The sequence below is a fragment of the Perca flavescens genome, chromosome 11, assembly GCF_004354835.1.
Source record: "Perca flavescens isolate YP-PL-M2 chromosome 11, PFLA_1.0, whole genome shotgun sequence".
Lineage (NCBI taxonomy): Eukaryota > Metazoa > Chordata > Actinopteri > Perciformes > Percidae > Perca > Perca flavescens.
Window position 1 is genome coordinate 27,058,255 of NC_041341.1, and position 21,452 is coordinate 27,079,706.

Genomic DNA, 21,452 nt, shown 5'->3' on the forward strand with positions numbered 1-21,452 from the left:
GGTCAGGGCCCGATCAAGTGGAACGTCTTTTGTACAAAAACAAACATGGCAATCAGGCTCTACAGCAGTCAGGGGTAGCAGGTGGCAATGGGGCTTATGGGAAAACTGGTATTCATATTCAAAAACAGCAGCAAGAGCAGTGTGAGATAAAGACAGCCTTTTGTTGACAGTAATTACACCCAAATGTCACAGTTAATTTGACAATGTTTGATAGTACTACATATAGCACCTTTAATGTCAATGAGAATAACCTTGCTGTGTCCGTGTCTGTCCAGTTTGGCGTTTGGGAACTGCAACGGCCTAGCAGTGGTGGATTACTTGCAGAAAACCATCCTTTTGTGTATGTCGACACTGGATCTGTATGGAGCCGCAGACCCATACCAGCGCCTTACCCGCTCCCCACGCAGGAACAGACAGTCCACCTCAGGTAGCGCACACACACACCTCTGGGATCCGGACAACACACACATGCACGTATAGGTACATCTAACACTCTCTGAGCCGCCACACAGTAATGTGTCAAAAATGTTTTCATTACATCCAGATGATCATCTATTCTCTATTCTCCTGTCCTCTCGCCACTTTACTGGTGTTTCTTCTTCCTATTTCTTCTGTGTCCTTCCTCTGTGTCTCTTTCTAAGGTTAGACTGATCTATCAGGCAAATCTGATTTAGCTTTGATGAGTAAACTAAAATCAATGATGCAGGTGGTTTTGATTATATTTCCTGTATTCCCACTGCTCTCAAGCCCTTAACCTAATCAATACCATGTTATCAGGTTAAGGGCTTCTCCTACACATTATGGACACTTTGACCATTCCTACTCTTTTTTTTAATATTTTATAAAATATTGTAAAACTTAATATAAAAATTAGGGCTGTGTATTGGCAAGAATCTGGCAAAACGATACGTATCACGATACATGGGTATATATATATATATATATATATATATATATATATATATATATATTGCAATATATTCCGATACTGTGCGTAAGGCGATATATTGGGATTTTTTTTAAGTATAATTTTAGAAAAACTAATATTTAAAAAAAGACACGATGTTCATAAATGTCAAAGAAGTTTACTTTAGGTAAACAATTCAGTACACAGAAAATCTAATTTGTATATGCTAAAGTAGGCCAAAGTTCAGCCATAGCTACATTGTTAGCTTCTAGCAAAAAGTCAGACACTGCTAGGCACTGTTAGGCAAGGACACTAGTGTGTCTCAGCATAGCCATCTAGCGGTAGGGGGTTTAAACACAACATAAATGTGAACTACTGTCTTACATGAATATTTTTTTTTATTAAAAAAAAAAAATCAATATTGCCTTTTTGAAAGCAATACATTATTGCAAAATAAAAATCGCGATACACAAGTGTATACATTTTTTCTTACACCCCTAATAAAAATATTATTTGTTTCATATTTTACTCTTTAAACTGGCCAACAGTATACAAGGTAGGCAAACTTCACTTCCACCAGCTACATAATTAAAGTTTGTGTTACGTATGAATGTATCAGTAATAAAAAAAAATCCAGTAATATGATATACAGTATGTAATAATATAACTCTGAAAGGGGCCGTTCGGCTGCATACTTTTGCTTTTTGATACTTTTTACCACCACTGGTTAAAGAATATAAAATATATAATCATATTTCACTGTAATAGGGGCCATTCCGCATAAAAAGGCATATTTACTTTTGATACTTTGTATATTGTGGTAGTACAGTACTTTTTACACTTATAAAATAAACATCTCTGGTAAACACCAAACCAAGAAGTTGAAATGAAAAGGGTCAAATTGGCTATTTGAACAAAATATAGTCTATCAACAAGTAAAATCCAAACATATAGGTATCTGCATCAGCATTCAAAAACCTGTATCAGTCCAACCTTACTTCTTCCCTTCTCTTTGCTCTGTTTCTCTCACACAATAACATACAGTACAAAGACAAAAACACCCAACCATCTCAGTATGCCTGTCACAGATCTGCACTATGATATGAGGTGCATGTTAACAGGCTGCGTGTCGGTCCACGTTGGCATTGTTATGCATGTTGTCATTTGATTTCTCTGTCCTTTCTGTTTTTAGTCCTGCTTGAGCATAGATCTGTAGTCAAAAGTCACAGAGATCTTGTCCTTCCTGACCCCTGCCTCTCTTTTCTCTGCTACTGATCTTGGCTGGTGATAGTCTCTGAAGGCTTTTATTCATACTTAATGTGAACCTTTTCAGTCCCACCATACAGAATTGATTGTCTAAACACAAGCTGTGCCTTTCTTATTTGACCCTATGGTAACCTCTGGATTTGAGGGCATAGCAGCTCCAGTGGTTTAATATTTTAGATGATCCTTTAGGCAACTTAAAGTGCTGACTGAGCTCTCTTATTATGTAACTCCCACAAGTGTAGCTGAGAATGCTTTACAGGTATTCAGAATTTGTATGAAGGGGATATTACGGTAGATGGAGAGATGACATTGGGCTTTAGAGCCACTGTTGCATAAGTGCTTGTATTGACTGCCACAGCACTTATTGTTCCCAACTTCCTCTTTTGTAAAAGTATTTCTGTGTTGGGTCTTTAAAATCAATTTGGAGATGGAAGGAAAAATACAAACCGGCAACTTTGCCCTTTTTCTGTACCCCAGGTGGTGGTATTATTACGATCTTAAGTACTCGCTATGCTGGAATTGATATAATACCGAAGACAAAAACACTGTCAAAAGGCCAAGCCAAATACATGACACTGGCTAAACTATCTACTATCTAAGCTGCTGGCCTCTTCTCTTTTTGTAATATTCCAACTTTCTTTGGAACATAGTTTACTGTCCTTCCCACACAACATTTTTAGCTGTTGTTGCCACACATATGTGTATGTGTATACTTTATATATGTCAATCAAATTTAGTGTATTCATTTCATAAAATAATGCTTAATTATTGATTATTGTAGGTGTGTTTCTCTAGTTACTGTACAGTCTAATGCCTTATTGATACCATGTTAGAACAGTAGGCCTATTGCAAAAAGTATATAACCAAATGCAATGTAAAGCAATGATTTAATGCAACAAGAGATTTATTTTGATGCTGCTTTGTAAGTAATGATATGTTGCCTGCTAGCACAGTAGTTTCCTTGTTGTGCAAATGACCAATCACATCAGCATTTCTGGGGTTTGCAGCAGTAGTGGGTATATCTTGTCTGTCCTCCCCTGACACTAACACGGTTGCTGCTTGCTCTCACTTTCTTTTCCACTCTAAGCCTGTGTGTTCTTCTCTCTCCTCCCCTCCCTCCCTTCCCTCCATCTTAACTCCATCCATCATCTTACTTTACATTAAAATTCTTTCTTTACTCTTTACGTTGTTTCCTCCTCCTCTCCTTTTCTTCTGTCCCACGCTACTCATACACCTCTCTACCACCTCTTTCTCTTTTCCACCTTCCTGTCCTCTCTCATCTCTCGCTGCCCTGAATCACTACTTACACTTTTTACTCTTTATTCCTACACACCATCCTTTCCACTACTGCTTCTTTCCCTTTCCTCCTCCTCCTCCTCCTCCTCCTCCTCCTCTTCCTCCTCCTCCTACCTACCTATTTGGTGACTCTGTGGCTGCTGATGTGGGCATGTGGGCCTGCCTGACAGAGTTTTGCATGCGCGGCCTGTCTAACTTATATTCAGATTCAAAGAAAAGGATCCGTACATCCTATCAGAGTAAGTCGGGTCTTCCTAAAGGCTGGGGGACTCTGTGTTTGTGTGCGGGGGGTGGGTGGGGGGGTTGGGGCATTGTTGTGGTGGAACATACTAGGACAACAAGGTTGATGGAGAAGGTCACCATAAGGAATGGGAAGGTATGATGTGGACTGAAAGCAAAGGTACAAACCAAAGAGATGATTGGAATGAAAGTGGCTGTTTCATGTCTATATTTTACCATATAAAACAAAACTGCCCTTTTCCAGTCATATCCAACGCTATGTCCTTTGCAGAGAGCCACTCCTTTGAGTCTGTTAAGTAAGGGCAGTTATAAATATTATATGATCCATGTGATGTATATTTTAACTGAAGCATCCTGGGGTGAATAAAGGCTTGTCACTCACTAGGCCTAGTGAAACAAAAATGTTTGCATTTGGTTGATGATTACAAAGGAATTCTTAATTTTATACGAGCATAAAGGTTTAATCAGAGTCCCTTTCAATTTCTTCAGTCATTTGTAAAGCCAGTGTAAATGATTAAAGGAAATTTGCATTAAGAAGTTTTGCTGGAAACTTTTACTGGAGAGAAATAATTAAATGAATCAAAATGTTTTGAACTGTGACGACTCAGTGAGGCTGGTAATGAAGCACTAATGAACGCGGCTTGAACACCCCACATTTGTAGCCTGACTAAAATTAGTCATTTCATCATTTGTGGTGGTTTTTAAAAAGGATGTGGGTATGAATTCTCATCCTGGCATGTGCTTGGTGCATGTGATCAGATTTGATCAGATCCTGATCAAATCAGTGTTTGTTCTGTCTTGTATTTTGATTGTATGTGCCACTTTATCATGAGATTTGCACTACATACTGTAGATGCCAAATTATTGTTGTGTCGACAATTTTAATGCAATTTGGTTGGAAATTCAAAATGAAAGTATACAGTATATACATTTAACAGATTGTAGTGCAGGTCACATCAGGTTTCAGCCACTCTGCTCCAGGAAGACAAAATGAATCCAAAGAAACATTCTCAGGGGAAAGGTAAATAGCAAATGTCAAATATTATTATTAAGACCATAGTAATAATAAGATAATTAAATACTGGGAATCGATTATGCAGCTAATCAGAGATAATAAACCAAATATTGTAGAAACTTTACTCTAAGCTCTTTCTTGGGGCTCTGCGTGGCTGACATCAACCAAGTTGACTACTGTTCAATCTTCTGAAAAAGTTACAAATAACCTGACAGATTATGTGTATTCTACTTTTTCTTCCTCTCGACTGCCATTGGCTGCGGCAGGCCTTACTGAACTCTCTGACAACCAGCAGTCCATTGACATGGATAGAAGCAAGTCGCCCACCTCAGGTAGCCTGCTGACGCACACACACACACAGACACTACCAAGTACACTTTCCCTGTATGGAAATGTATTTTGGAATTGGCACTGTGAAGCTTTGCTGGGATGACATTGTCTTTAAAAGTGAGCTATATCTACAGTATGCAGCCTATGCACACCTCACCCATCACCAGAGCATCTTCACCTGATAAGAATGGCAGCGGTTTAAAATGGCCACTCATGTTTGAGGTTGTCAACGTATTACATTCCAGTTGAATAGTTGTTGAGAAAATGTAATGTAGTTATCCATTTGAGTGCAGTATACTGTGGCCTATCTGATGCATTTTGTCACAGCTTCCAGCTGGTTTTCCTTTATTCCAAAGTCGTGAAATGATTTCACAAAGGTAAGCCAGAGAAAAGAATATAATTCACTCTACCTCTTTCTTTGTACCTCTATCACTATCTTGTTTGTCCAACTCTTCTTCTTCCCTTGGACTGAGTAATAAGTCCTGCTACTGTTGTGAAGGACCTGTCATAGCAGACAAGTAGCCAGCAGCTCATGTTTAGAGAGACAGAGAGTACGAGATAAAGAAAGCAAAGCATAGGGATGGCTGAAGAGAGCTGGACCATTAACATGCTTACCTTAAACCAATGTTGATACAGCAGCTGGCAGCAGTAGTCATAACCTTCAGTTGATAACATGTGGCAGTAACCTGCATGAGTTTATAAAAGCAAGGCTTAAATATCTGAGATCAGAACACTTCTCACAGCTGGTTAAATTATTTATTTGTGTCATCCATAATATATTATAAAAACGTCCTGTGCACTGCTTTCAGTTAAATATTTGCTGGCATGTTAGTGTGTGGCAGTGCTTGACTTGCATTAAATGCTACAGGATGTATAATGAAATAGACATGCCTTGTTAGAGGGGAATGATGTAATGAAGCATATAATGTAAATATCCTTACTATTTGTAGTTAATGTTGTATTCATTACCTTGTTGCTGGCTTTGGGTTTTAGGATCACAGATAAAGTATGATGATGAATATGATGGTTTGTGGAGTGCAAGAGATAAGCTGCAGTATGAGAGGACGATGGCTCATGATCATAGATGAAAAGATAATGTAAGCCGTTCCTGGGTTTAGAGTAAAGGTTGGCTGCATTAGATGATGTTTTAAATAATGAGGTTGTTTCTAGTGCGTTGAGGTTTGTGTGATGGGAGACGGGGCAGATGAAAAGAAAGTGTTTGTGATTGCAAAGAAATAAACAGCAATGCATAATGGAGGGAGCGAGAGATGAGAACATTTCCCAGAAGGCGCTTTTGTATCTGTTGAGGGAAAACACTTTATCCCAGCAAATTCAGAATGTAAAGGTCAAATGGAGAAAGTTTGTAAGTGGGTCATCTGTGTTTAAGACACTGCCGAGCACGCATGCTGTGTCCTCTAGGTTTGGTGTGCTTTATAAGGCTTTAGTTTAGTTTTTGACTTTAAACAAACTTAATTTATTAACGAACAATAGATATACTATTAAGTACTAGTTGATTTATAGAAAAACGTCTTGTTATGGAACGACACAGGAGGAGGGACCCAAAAGCAGACGGGCAACACAAAAAGTAAAGGTAAATGTTTTAATGCGTGAAATATATACAATAAATGTGCGGCTGGCAAAAGAGGGGAAGTTGTGTTGAGGGAACCCAGTGATGAGTGGTGGGTGCTATGTGCTCTCCAGAGCGTGCCCCGTGACGTGGTGGGGGTGACCATGTGGTAGGCCTCCTCCAGAGTCCAAACAATTGAATCCAATCCACAGAGAGAGAAGGGCAGGTGCGAGGAGCAAGCAGGCAGGCAGGCAGGCAGACAGGCAGGCAAACAAACGAGCAAGGCAGGCTGCAACCTGAGGCAAACAGAAAACTAAGTAAGCCACACAAGCAAGAACACAGGAAATACAGGGAACTAGGATTGCCACTATACCACGCTTGTAGACTGTACAATCTGCCGACGAGTGGATCACAGAGCCAGCCTTAAGTACTGCAGGAGGTTGATGAGGGAATGAGCTTCACCTGGAGCCACCTGCCAGCTGAGCCGCGCCCACAGCAATCAGCACAGGCTGCCACGATGACATTATGACACGTCTGTGGCATTTATAATGAAGTTAATGATTTATTTTTATTTTTTCCCACTAAAATTTATGAACATTCTTCCACATTAAACTTGTGAAATGTATGAGAATAACATTTTAATATCAGAAACAACACAGGCCTGACAAATACTCTGTCACATCTCTTTCTAATGTTTTCACGGAAAAGAAGATCAATTTAACAGTATCTGTTTGAACCCCCAGAAATTGCACTCCATCTGTGAAATCTTTCAACAGAAAGAGAATAAAGAAACTCTTTGCAATTATAGTAATAGTTCTGTGAAAATGTGTTCCGGAGGGGGAAGTGGAGGATGTTTGGGAACTCAAAATATTATGTCTTTGAACTAGGCTGAGGTACATTGTTTTACTCACAAACAAGGAAGGGCAACAGCTGATCTAATAAATTCCTACATTTATCCTGAGGAGTATGTGAATGCTGGGCCATGATAGTGGTGCCATTGTGTGCAAATATCCAATTTGTCTGATGTGTTTTACAGAGAATGAAAGCTTTAGGGATTTTAGCCAGCACTAAGGCACTTCATATGCTTCTGTAAAAAAAATATGACAGGTTTCAGGCCACCAAGGACACTGCTGCTTCCCACTTTCCATTTGGCAATACACCAGAACATTACCCCTGTCCTTACAGGTGGTGAGCTCACTTGGCTCAATGTTACAGTGCCGGGACTGTTCACACATGGGCCTCATGGGTCCAAGCCTTTAAAAGACATATTCTAGCCCCTCACCTAATACAATGTCCAAGTGAAATCCTCCCAGAGCCACATGGACAATGCTTTCCTCCCAATAACCTGGCCATTCCTGAAGGGGGTGGTGTGTGAGCTCTCCTTTAGGGCCAGGCAGCTCAGGTATCCAGGAGGAGCATGGAATAGAACTGTATCTGTTCAAGATGACTCCCAGACGCCAAGCCGTCGAGGTGCTCTGAGCATGTCCAACTGGGAGGATCCCCTGGGGCAAACCCTTGAACACACTGGTGGGATTATGTATATCCCTTGTGGCCTGGGAACGCCTCAGGTTAACCCAGTAGGACCTGGAAGATGTGGCTGGTGTGAAGGATGTCTGGGTTGCTTTGCTGAGCTTGCTGCTACCACAATCCTTACTCGGCTGAAAATAGGCGGATAGATGGACATAGATATACAAAGTACTACTTTGCACTTACTTTTGTTTAGTGTAATGTATACACAGAACCTGGTTCTGCTGCAGAACATCATTTAGCAACAGCCTGGTTTATTAAACTTGAGTCTTTCGGGAACCTTTGAAGGCTAGGGCAAAGTTTGTACAAACAGGCAAATAAAATCTTCATAAAATTCCAATTGATGCTTATTTGTAGGTATAGCAAATACATTTTGTTTCCCAGTAGCATAGAATGACCAATGCATGGTATCCACAGGAAGCTGAATAGCGTGACTCAACAATGATTCAGTGACTCACAAATCACTCTGCCAGGTCCAGAGATTTTTGGCTTTCAAAACATTCAGCTGCTTCGTGACGAAGGACTGTGCTACAAGCAAGTGAGCAGTGTTGTTACATTACAACCATGTAGGCAGAAAGCTTTATTTTCAGCATTGTGCCTATTAAAATGACTAATTGAATGGCAATGCAGAGATATTTTACCCTTTCACTTCCTCTTCCTGTTTTCCTTTTCTTGCACACATGAAAAGGATATCCATGTTTTGTTCAGTGGCAAGTAGACCTCTTTGAGACAATTTTTACCTGTGGCAGTGATTACAGGCTATACAAAAAACTGGACTTGACTAGATGTTAAGCCAAAGACCTGTCCATGTTGCGGCAAGGTGGAAGGCGGGGGTGTTGTCTGGACCAACTGCCACTTTGTTCGTTTGAAAGCCATGATGTCTCTCTCTCATGGGTGGGCCAAATTCTCTGGGCGGGCAAAGCACAGAAAGGGGAGGTATTCCAGATCGGCCCATTTTAGCTTTCATTTTCTCAAAGGCAGAGCAGGATACCCAGGGCTCAGTTTACACCTATTGCCATTTCAAGCCACTGGGTGACCATAGGCAGGCTGGGGGAACGCATATTAATGTTAAAAAAATGCCGTGGGACCTTTAACAGCTCCAGTTCCGTGGTTCGCAGTATTGGCCAGGATACAGAAATCAGTTGTCTCACCCCTGAGCTGTCTTTTTTGTCTGTTCTTGTTCTTTGTACTCTCCAGCCTTGCCTTTGAGCTTCATAAGGAGAGCAGAATAACAAAACCAGGACATGTGCTTTGCTGTCTTGGCAGAGAGTCTTTCAGCATTGTGATGTGACTAGGTCATGGTCAATCTGTCCTATTACAAGCCTGTCGTTTGCTACTTAGAGAGATGGAAGAAAGGAAGAATTATGGAGAGATGGATGAAAAGCATAAGAACAGACACAGCACAACACAGTGTGATCAAGTGTCTTATTCACTTACCCGGGGAGGGTGGGGGGGCAGAATTGTGGGGCTGTTCTACTGAGCTGAGCACAGTATTCAAAATTTGCAACATGCAATCAAGATGGAAATGTTAACAACGGTTAAAAGCAGCGTGAATGTTTTTGTCCACTTAAAAGACAATCTTCTATATTAATGCAACAGTAACGTAAAGTCCTTTAAAACTAGTTATGGCTGGAGACAAATGAGGAAGCACAGCTGTGAAGAGTTTCCTCCTGCTGAATATCAACTTCCACCTTTTTCTGTGGCCATTAAAGGCGTTATGGCCGCCCCTGGCACACCAGGTGTGCTGTGTCTGTTCAAGGCCATATACAGATTGTGGACAGCTTATTAAGGAAGCCAGCCATCGTCCTGATTCACCCCGTGCTTCAATAACTGCAGCCGTCTCTCCTCTCCTTCACACATCGTTCCCTCTCTTCTACCTGACCCTTTTCTTATCTACCTTTTGTCATTAGGCCCAGTAATTGGCCCTTCTCCTGCCTGAACGCTGTCTCCGTCCACATCCCTCCCTTGTCTTCTTTTTTATGTGCTGAAGTTTGTTGTTTTGGTTTGGGGTTATGCGTTACTTTTCCTCTGGGAGCCACGTGTGGCTGTAGCAGTGCTTTCTTGACTGGGCCTAGTTTTGAGATGGAGTAACAAGCTGAGAGGCCAGAGATCGGTGCCTGACCTGGCAGGATATTTTTAGCAGTGAGCATGTCAGGGGAGAAAGGGAGGAGGTGATGGCTGAAACTTTACAGTGTGTCAGACTGGTGCCACCTGCTCAGCTCCATGCAACTTCAGGTGGCTTGATAAAACTAAAAATAAGTCTACCAACAGTTTTCAACTAAACCCCACTGGTGCACTACCAATTACATAGTAAAATTACTGTATGCATTATGTTGCTATTAATGAAACAGTATAGCTATATAATTTTTAATAAATTATATCGACAAATATTATTATTACATGCCTAAAAATGCTCAAATGTGTTAACGTTATTCACAGTTATTAACACAAGCATCTTATGCACGTCATTTTACAGTGGTAACTTATTTTTCTGTTGTTTTCTAGCAGATGGGATTGACAAGTAGGCCCCTTCATGCAATACCAAGTCAAAGGAGAGCGATGGATTGTTTTCCCCCTCCGGTGTCGGCGGGACTTAATTGCGCTTTGTCTCTATGTTGTTTTTCAGAGCCACAGGGCTATTCCTAGCGCATTTTAAACTTCTGTGCGTCATGTTATACTTTTCTCAGACCAGTTGGGATGGGTAGCGATGAAGCACCAAGCTGTTTCACCCCAGTGACTCTGTGTTTTGGATAAGGGTAGTAAGAGAGGATTGGATGGGGACAGGGGATTGTTACCAAGAAACATTGCACTGCATTGAAGTGTGTGATGATGTCACTGTGAGGATGTCACCATCACCAGCGTTCTTGATTATTATTATTATTGTGTAAACTGAAGCTGTGCAGTTTGTTTTGCACAAAAGCATATAAAAAAAGCTTCTGATGATGTACTGACATGTAATGTATTGTATTTAATAATAGAGTAGTAATAGAAAGTGTCAACATTTTTCTGTAAAATTTGCTGTTAGAAGATATGTTGAAGCAGTCGGTCAAGTCAAGTGTGTATGTGTGGTTCACGATGTAATCAATAGCTCAAGAGGAATCTATTTGATTATTGATTACTATAATCAATAATATTGATTATGTGTGTTTGGTTCTGGTGCTAGTGTTGAGGCTCCGAGATCAAGCATTGCCATATTGTTTTTTTACATGATTGACCTTACAAATATATGTTTTCTTAGTTTTAGAGTTGCTGCAGTAGAGATAGCAACGGCACTTTAAATAGAGTCTACGCTAGCAGTGTGACGCCAACAGCCTGTCAGCAGTGCAAGTCCTCTGTCAGTGTTCCCACTGGTTCCAGTCAGTCACATTCCAGGTGCTGGATAACAAACATGAGCGCTGGAAAAAAACAGGAAAGACTATTGGCACTGTGCTTTTGGGTTTGCCAAAAGTAGGTCTCTTTTGAGTTTCTGTTATGATAATCACATCCATGTAGTTACTGGTGCAGGACAAAGAAATTAATGTTCAAAGAAAGTGAGTGAAGTCCACACAACAGAAACCTCTAGCAAAATACTTTAATCCCGTTTGTAAAGTATTTTCGCAGAGCATTCAGCTGTTGTGCGGACTTCACTCACTTTCTTTGATGACATTGCAACCAACATTTGTCTTAGTCAAGTATCAGGTGTGTGACAGTGACCGTGACATGATGGGGTGAATTATTTTGTTGTCTGTTTGAAATACATGTATTGAAAAGGTTAAACTCCTTGTTGGAACTTAGAAGGAGAGGTAGTGTATATTTGGAAGTAAAAAATAATTAAATAAATTGGCTGATGGCATCAAAAGATATTTTAGGTCATAGTGACATACATTTAGTAAAGCTGGAGGACTGACTTCCGTTATGGAGCTGGTGGAGACACTTAGAAATACTAGTAATTGTGGCATTAGAAGTAGTGGTGATCATGTGTAGTAAAAGTAGTTGTGGTAGAAGTAATAGTAGTGTTGTTGTTGTTGTTTGGGATAGTAATAGCTGTTGTTTTTGAAACTTGAGTGTCATATTGCTGGTGGAATAGTGTGTTTCTTAATAACCCATTTTCATGCCCTCTCAATAGTTTTATTTCATGTTACCTGCAAGTCTCTTTTTTTCCCCAGTTCACCCATTGTGTTTGTCTCTCCCCTGTTGCCCTGAAAAGTCTGTGTCTGTTCTGTTGGATCTCCTATTCCAGTTCATTACTCAACCTCCCTTCACAATGACCCACGCGTCCTGCCAGAGCCTGTGGTCAGTCTGAGAGCCAGCCACTGCAGTCCAGTCTTTTACTTGCTGGATAATGGTAAGAGGAGGGATGTCTCACAGATCTCAGCCTCTTCATGGACATCTGCTTGTGGTTTTTACTGTATGGCAATAATGCAACAAGGGAGGGGACTTATTGGGCCTTTTTTGGCCAGTTGGTAGGCTCAATGTTGCACCTTGCATGCTATCTCTGCTTCCACACTGTAAGCAACACGATCAGAGGCACATTCATACCTTACATCAGTGAATATCAAGAGCAAAGCAGAATTTCTTTAGTTTTCTTGTTTCCCCAATCTTCTTCTTCATTCAATGTGATACTTTTAATTATTATTATTATTATTATTATTATTATTATTATTATTATTGTGAATTATATTGAAAGGCTTAATGTCTAAAGAAAATAGGTGTAGGGTGCATTATAAAAATGATTATACTATAAATATATGTTGTAGTATGTGAAACATGTACTACACAAATGCATTCAAACCCTCTCGTCACGATCGGCCACAACAGAATGAGCCATCAACCAAGTTGCTTGCAGTGTAAGCAAGCTGATAGGGTCTGTGTTTCTAGGAGTAGACTGTCTGTGTTCCATGCCTTTGTGCAACTGCTGGTGTTGCATTATCTCTCTGCTGCAAGCTACAGGGGGGTTTACATTGTGTTGTTTGTTGTGTGTGCCAGCTCTGGGCTTTGAACTTGGATCATCATTGGCAATACTGCAAGGCAGGCAGGCTTGGGGTGGGGGAAGGGGTGGTATTGCAGCCTGGTACTTCTCGTCCTCACTCGTCAGTGCCTCTAGGGCTTCATTCACTGTGACGTCAATCATTGTGCCGACACCTCATTGTCACTAGAAGGCAACATGCTACTTTACCGGACTGTGGCACTCGGAATCTCTCGCATTGTGTCTTTCTGACTGTGTGTCAGTAAACCCACAACCTCCATCTTGTTGTTCCTCTCGGCTAACATTCATCACTGTCTCATCTTTAACTAACTGCATGGTGCCCACTGCATTGCCAGCTGCAGTGCTGTTAAATATGACTTCCGCTTGCTTTGTTCTTTTATTGCTGTTGTGGCTTGATCAGGTCAAACATTAGCTCCATTTGTTACCCCTACGCAAACCTAGGGGAAATAAATCAAAACATTATTTTTAGCCATGCTCGCGGTGTGTTTGTCAGTTGGTCCGCTGGGTTCACAACGTTCTTTCACAATTATTGAATGGATTGTCGTGATTTTGTACAGACATTCAGGATCCCCAGAGGATGAAGCCTACGGACTTTGGTGATCCCCTGACTTTCCATCTAGTGCCACCATGAGGTTGACATTTGTGGTTTTGAGTGAAATATCTCGACAGGTATTGGGTGGAAAATATTAGCATGCTAACAAGCTAAACTAAGATGATAAAACATACCTGCTGTGAGTATTGTTACTGTAATAAACATGTTATTAAGCTGACGTTAACATTTAGCTGACAGCACTGCATCACAGAGATGCTAGCATGGATTCTTAGTTGTTTACCTCTTAATCTTTACTTCTTAAAACAGTGGGTTTCATGTTCAAAGGCATCTATTGTCTGTCCAAATGTTTGCTCGTGGGGAAACCAACATTCAAATTCAATATCTCTGGCGTGCGCAACAGAGAAGAAGCACAGAAGTTTTTTTGAATCATTCCAGACGCACAGCAGACATCTGTGGGATCACAAAAACACTTTTCGAGGTGCAACACACTGCCAAAAATGTCGTTAAAAAAAAAAACATTCCCCTAGGTTTGCGCAGGGAATACTATGCGACCAAATCACAGAGTAATGTGCAGACGGCTAAGGTCACAAATTGGGCTAGTCTAACAAAGTGTTGTCATAGAAGTGTTTTAATATTGTCACATAAAGATACCAACAACAAGATACCAGCTGGGGTAAAAGGTACTCCAGCCATGAAAAGAAAGCACACAAGAATGATTGAACAAAAAAATAATGTATATGACTTATTAAAATTGCCATATTTAGACCCAAAATGGTGGTGTTCCTCAAAGTTTGCACAGACTGTAGCTGCAAAAGAAACAAAGTATTGAATGTTTAGTTGTTTATTGTTCATATTTACAACAAAAAATCCTTTGCCTCAGATCAATCCCGCTTGTTATTTTTATTAAAATCCATTTTATGAAGCGCTAATGCAGCCACTGAGCTATTAAACAGAGGAACATCTGTGTGTAACAGTTTTATTATGAGAACATTTTCTTCTGTCATTGTATCCCTAACACTGCACATTTTATTTGGTTGCAGCAGCCTCTAGTCACTACAGTTTATTATTAAACACACACACACACACACACACACACACACACACACACACACACACACACACACACACACACACAGAGCTCATCTGTTCTCTCATTAGAAACACTAATCAGAAAGGCTTTACTTGTTCCTGAAAAAAAAATGGAAACAGAAATTCATTGATTGATAAATTTAATTAGAGTACCATAACACCCCAATTTCCTTTGCAATAAAGGAAACATATTGCTTCTCAAAATTACCTTTTGATACTGAGCAAACTACATGTTCCTTCACAGCGAATACATGCAAAATATAAATGGAGTAAAAAACAATTCTACCATTTCCTCCAGTAGGCCCTTCGTCCTCTGCTGTACTTTTTTTTTTTTTTTTTTTCATGGTATTCTATGACAGAAGGATTGGAACCTTGAGGTAACATTTTTTTCAAAGGAATCCTCATTGATTCCTTTGATGAATTTTCTAAAGCTAAAGTAAGTGGTGAGAGTTATAAATAATTCAGATTCATGATCATGCTGAAATTGATCAATCGTCATATAAACACCATCCTGTGTCTTCCACATGTCAAGTTAATCATTCAACACAAAGAAACAATGAAATATTGCCTTCTTTTTGAGGGGGAAACTGACTCATAACATCTCAAGTTCGACCTTTGCAGTTCTCTACTTACTGCAAAATGCTTGCAAAATGTTTTAACAAGTTATTTTGTTGCCTTCAGTGTCTGACTGTGATTTTTGTATTGACACCCTGTGGTGTCACCCTGTTTATTTGTGCTTCCATGTCAGACATCCCAGGCCTTAGAAAATCTGATTTTACTGTGACATTTAAGCAGAACAAAGATTGTATGGAAAACTGACATATTTCAGTAAAGACCTTTTGGCAGGTTGATCAAATTTGAGAGAGTGCAGATGTGCAGAGGGTGGGACTCAAGTTTGACATCCAGAGTAAATTAAATTTGTTGCAGCCCAACAAGACAATAAACATAACTCAGAATTTGGATATCTTGGATTGTTAAATTGGCCCAGTATAGTTATTATTAATCTTGTAGAGATAGCTGGGAACACTGGCCTGGGACAACAACGGAGCATGCATTTTGAAATATGCCTGCCGTTGCATGTTCTGGTTATTTGATTATTTGAGTGATTTCCATTTTTTCTTTGTTTTGAGTTTGTTTTTTTTGCACTTCTGTTTGTCATTATTTGATTTAGATTACTCCTACTTTATTTTCTTATGATTTTTTTTTCATTTTTCATTTAAAGGGATTAACTGGTGCTTTGTTTCCTATTCTTTTGTTTCAGTAAAGGGACCCGGCAGAAAGTTAAGTCTGCCGACAGATCTTAAGACTGATCTTGGTACGGTAGGCGAAAGCCAGCAGTTTTCACTTGATTTCTTTGAGTCATTTAGTTTCTGCTTTTATCATGTTTTCTAGGTTTTTATGTTGCTTTAGTAGTTTTTATTCTCACTCAAACTTTCTTCTTTCAGTTTCCTTATCACTCTCTCCTCCTGTTCAACCAGTCCACAAGACTGTCGGACTGTTTGTCCATTTTTACCCTTAAAGTCTTTTGATTTGATTTAAATCTTCTGTATTCTTTCTTCTACATTTTGCAAGTGTTTATAAAGGTGATTTGTAACTCATGCCCATATTTAAATTTGAGGTTTTCTATCGCTTTATCATGATTGGACCATCTTCTGATTTTACACAACCTTTACTACTTTATTGGCAGCCGTGCTCTACAGTGATTGGATCACTCGCTACCTCTCTCATTGTAACTGGATCATTTCTCTCTTAAACAGTCTTTTCTCCATTTCGACTGGATCATCTGCATTACAGATACTGAGCGTCCCACCCCTACCCCTATACATCTCTACTGCTGTGCATACACTTCACAATCTCAGGTTTCCCTTTGCTCTGCTTCTACAGACTGCTGCTTCACACATGCTGTCCCTTTTAAAAACGTCTGCTCCGTAAACACAAAATGTGCCAGTGTCTACTCATTCCTGTGACTTGCCTCATTTAATGACCTTTCTTTATCTGACAGGTATTAAAAATGATTGTATTCTGTCAACCCTTCATTATGTTTAGTTGAAGCAATAGTGGCATCGAGAACAACCAAATTTAAAAATCCAACTTCGAGAAGATCAACCTTAAACTCAAAAAGTGATTAATTTTAAGTGTCAAAAGGATTGCACGGGAGAAATATGTAATTAATGTTTTACCTTGTTAATAGCTACAATAGGGTGTGTGTGTGTGTTTGTGTGTGTGTGTGAGCGCGCGTGTGTGTGTACACTCGATGGATGAGTGCAGTAATCCGTGCGAGGGTACAGTGCCATTCGTTCTGCTATGCACCAGTTTCCTGCAGAACATTTTGAGCAAAATTACTCATTTGCTGCATCTCTGTTTGAATTTCACGGTTACAAAACATTAAGACAGATACACAACAGGGTCATAATAAGGCACTGGTATTGGTTGGTCCAATATCACCTGCAGTTTTCAATCCCTGCATTGCATCGGTCCGTCCTGCTGTGAAACTGGCCGAATGTTGCACACGGACTGGGTGGCACCCTGGAGTTTTTCATCTTCACTTTGAAATGTAATCATTTTTGCATCAACTGGCTGAACATGAGACTTATATTTGATATGACAGACATATGATCAGTGTGAAATACTAAGAGGACAGTGACAAGGGAACACTGTAATGTTTTAACTAATTAGCATAATGCTATTTATCCTCATGCTTCATGAGTCTCCACATAAGAGAATTTCAGAGAGGAGAGGCTTGTTCAGAACTTGGTTTTACTGTGACAGGGATGTCATTAAAAAAAAGTGCACTGGTTTATTTACTTGTCTCTCAAGACAAGTGAGAATGAGAGTACTCAGGCGGTAGGTATCATGAAGCTATTAATTACGGCTGTCTTGGCAGCGTTTTTGTCTTCCAGACTTAACTGCGGGCAACAAAAAAACCGCAGAGCACACCCAATCCACACAGTTCTTTTTTTTTCTTTACTCTTCTCATTAATACGGGTTGGCTCTAAACTAATTATTTTGCCCACACACACACAAGCAATGTACATTAAGTAAGGACAAAGCTTCCAACAAACCCAGTCCCTGAGGGGAGGCCATGTAAGGCTACAATTCCAGAAAGTAACAAGTGTTTCCTGTCACCACCATTTGTAGCTGATTGTGTGGCCAAACCAACTTACCTGAAGTACTAATTTGCATTAGAATTAAAAAAAAGCAGATATTATATTATTTTAGATTCTTTTACTATTCCTTTGATCTCCATTTTTAGCGTTTTGCCATAGCCAGTTATATCACAAAGTTAATGGTCTTAAAAAAACAGGTTCTAATGAAAACAAATGACAATACAATAAAAAAGACACAAAGTGGAGATGGAACAAGCCTGTTTTTTTTTGATTTTCATATCTTTTTCCTTGCACAGACTGTATGAAACTGCACTCACAATTTGTGCCTGCATTTTTCTTTCTTTTCTATTCTTTTTCTCCTCCCTGCTCATACTTACTACAGACCACTCTCCAGCCCTTTGTCACTCACCCACGCGTTCCCTTTCTCCCTCACCACCATCTTTCTTGTTGACAATCAGATTTCAACATCGGCTTGCAAAAATATTCATCTTCATAGGTCATGTAGTACAATACTGGGTTTGAGTTTGCATTTTTTAAACATATAGCAAAATCTCCAAATATGGTGAGAAAGCTCCAGGTATTTCTTTGAAAACTGCATTAGTCGAATTATCTCCTTTCATTTAAAGATGTTCCTTTGTTTTAATGAAACAAGATGTTTTTAATTAGACTAAATGACATATGAAGATGGATTAGAATATGTTTGAACGTTTTATTTCCATCCTTGTATTGTTTGCTAATGCTTTGCCGTTGTTACAGATCATGTCAATGGACATTGCACTAGTCCCGCCTCCCAGTCCTGCTCGGCAGGGAAGCCTCGTGTCCCGATGGGTCCCGAGGGGCCACGGCTTACCCGCAGAGGCCCTGGCCGACCGCCCTTCCGCAAGGCCCAGTCCGCTGCTTGCATGGAGATCTCTTTGCCTGTGTCCCACACTGAAGGTGTGTGCTTGTCTTCCCAACTCCCATCCCTAAACCTCAGTAACATAGCCTCCCTCCTAACAAGTGCATGTCATCCTCCCACCCTGGGGTAAGTGGCTTAAGGGTTGATACATAGTTAATAAAAGACAAGCGCATGTTAATGCAAGTTAGCGGCATAAAAAAACGTACTGACTGAACGTTTGGAAAAAAAAAACATTTCATAATTGCATTTTTACTGAAGCCCTTCCACCTTATTAACCGTAACCAAACACTGCAGGTCTATGAAGCTTTGGATGTTACTGTAGTAAGAGCAATACCTGGAGTATAGAGGGTGTCCTTTTTTTTTTTAGCCTTTACAAAGAAAACACAAGAGCAGAAATGTAAGTAATTGAATAAAAAATAGTTTTTCTGCTCTAACATACATTTTTTCAAAACAAAAAGTAGTCACTGCAAATTAGTTGTATATGAGCTTCATTTTTAGAAGATACGGTTGCAAGATATGTTCACACCAACGGCAACTACTTCTTCATGTGTAGTTGTTTAGCAGTGTTTGCATTTACCTTACTTTAAACATAACTCTGCAACTTGCATTAGCATCACCTTACATTATTTGAACTACAGGTCATGTTTCTCTTGAATGCAAGAAACGGCCCTTGCATTGTGTCCCTTAACATTGTTGCTTGTGTCAACCCTGTCCTCGGCCTAAAGGTTGGTGCAATACAGTATTAAGTGTTTTAACCAATTGATTTTTACTTTTCCGGTGCCTTTCTTTCTTGTTTTTTTTTTCTCTCCTCTGCATCAAAAATGCCATCCATTTAACTTTAAAAGTGGCACTGATGTGTTAGCAATGAACCTTTCCCAAACAAGTGAAGTTGTCTGGCTTTATCTGTCATATTTATTTTCTCTTCTCATGAATAGATTCTGGATGTTTTTTTGTTTTTTATTTAATTAGGTAACGAAGCACACACAATGTTTATGAAGTGTGGCCACACCTCCCGACTTTCCCATAATCCATAAACTTTTAGCTGAGGGAAGCATTTCTGTCTTTATTTAGTTCATGTGTTTCTGAGTGAGTATATACAATTTCTTCATATTGTAAGTACCAGAACCTCCTCCTTTTTTTCTTTTTTTTTTAAATAGCCCATTTCAGTGTGCACACATATAAAAGAGGTGTCTGAGTTGTACACAACAACCGTTCCAGCATGATCTGCACTCTGGCATTTTGACATTTTCGTCAACGAATCTGACATTTATTTTATTCCATTTGAACTTCTTTAATTCACACCCTGACATTGACCTGCACTATCTAAAAATTTGCTTTTGAGCCAGCGACCTATTTGTGTGTGTGTGTGTGTGTGTGTGTGTGTGTGTGTGTGTGTGTGTGTGTGTGTGTGTGTGTGTGTGTGTGTGTGTGTGTGTGTGTGTGTGTGTGCATTCGCCTTTGTGTGTGATAGAAAGGTAATGTGTGCATTTGTGGGTATGTAAATTTGTTTCTGTGTGCGGTGCAAACAGTTGTTTTAGTGCTTTTATATCTATTATATTTCTATATTATCACCTGTTAATCTGGATGAAGCCAAACACACTCTGAAGGCCTTGATAGAACATCTTCCTCATTTTTAACATTTAATACATTGACCCATCCTTGAAGATTTGACTACTATCTTAAAAGAAACGTGGTTCATGTTTTAGGCTTGTTGTTGGGTATGTTTTACCTTTCTGCTTTTACACAACAAGTGATAGCCAAAAGCAAAAAAGCAAATAAAAGCAAAGTGCTGTCAAGTGTTGACTTAAAATGACACTTCCAGCAGCGTAATTTTGAGATATTGACCTCAGAACTGACAGAGAAAAATTGCCTGCAACAGAATTGTACATTTACATCAAATTACACAGTATGTATAAAATCTTGCACTTAGTCTGTCACTGCCAGGCAAATAAACAACATCCTCTAACTCAGACAAAGATGAGACATACCACTCTTTCTTCTTAAGGACTCTCTTGTCATGTTGGACATTTTATTTCTCTCGCTTGCACTTTAAATTAGATCTTTCTTTATTTGGAAAAAGCAACAGCTAAATATCACTAGGCCTTTTTTGTGAGCTGAACTTTATGTCTTTAATTATTCACGTTGCTGGGTGATTTTCTGAGGGTTGTGAAAATAGAATGTCATACACTGCCCAAAGAGACTGCAGGTTTAGGAAATGGATAATCCATAAAAAGTGACAGACATGAGGATGGGCCCTGGAGCCACAAAAGCTGTTAAGCACTGCAGTGCTCTAATTTAAAGTGTGGAGAGTGAACATTTACTTAGCCACCTTAAAGCAGCAGAATGTGAGGAAAAATGTCCATGTACTTCAGTCAAAGTCTTCATTATCAAATTATAGACACCATTAATAAACCTGGTGCACCACCAGTACTGCATTGCCTTCATATAGTGCTTAGGCATCATGCATATTTAAACTTGTGTCCCTAAGGAGAGAACAATTCTGTAAAGCTCTGGCTGTGCAGGTCGTGGTCCAGTCTGTATTTACTTTTAGTGGGGGCTCTGTCAGATTAACACAAAGTCTCTGTCAGGCCACGACATACTAATCTCTCCATAGGAGACTCAACAATGTGACAGTTCCCAAAATGTCACAGTTACTGTAGCCACCCTGCACGCACATCAGACAAAAAGAAG

At 39.7% G+C, this 21,452-nt stretch overlaps 1 protein-coding gene across 1 annotated transcript in view; it reads left to right on the top strand.

The window, feature by feature from the left end:
* stxbp5l (syntaxin binding protein 5L) overlaps positions 1–21,452 on the top strand; it is a 147,623-nt gene that overhangs the window by 111,096 nt on the left and 15,075 nt on the right. The window contains exons 18-21 of the mRNA XM_028591114.1: positions 276–427; positions 4,991–5,056; positions 16,018–16,071; positions 18,620–18,799. Of these exons, the coding sequence (XP_028446915.1) occupies positions 276–427; positions 4,991–5,056; positions 16,018–16,071; positions 18,620–18,799 (452 nt within the window). The remainder of the gene's footprint in view (positions 1–275; positions 428–4,990; positions 5,057–16,017; positions 16,072–18,619; positions 18,800–21,452) is intronic.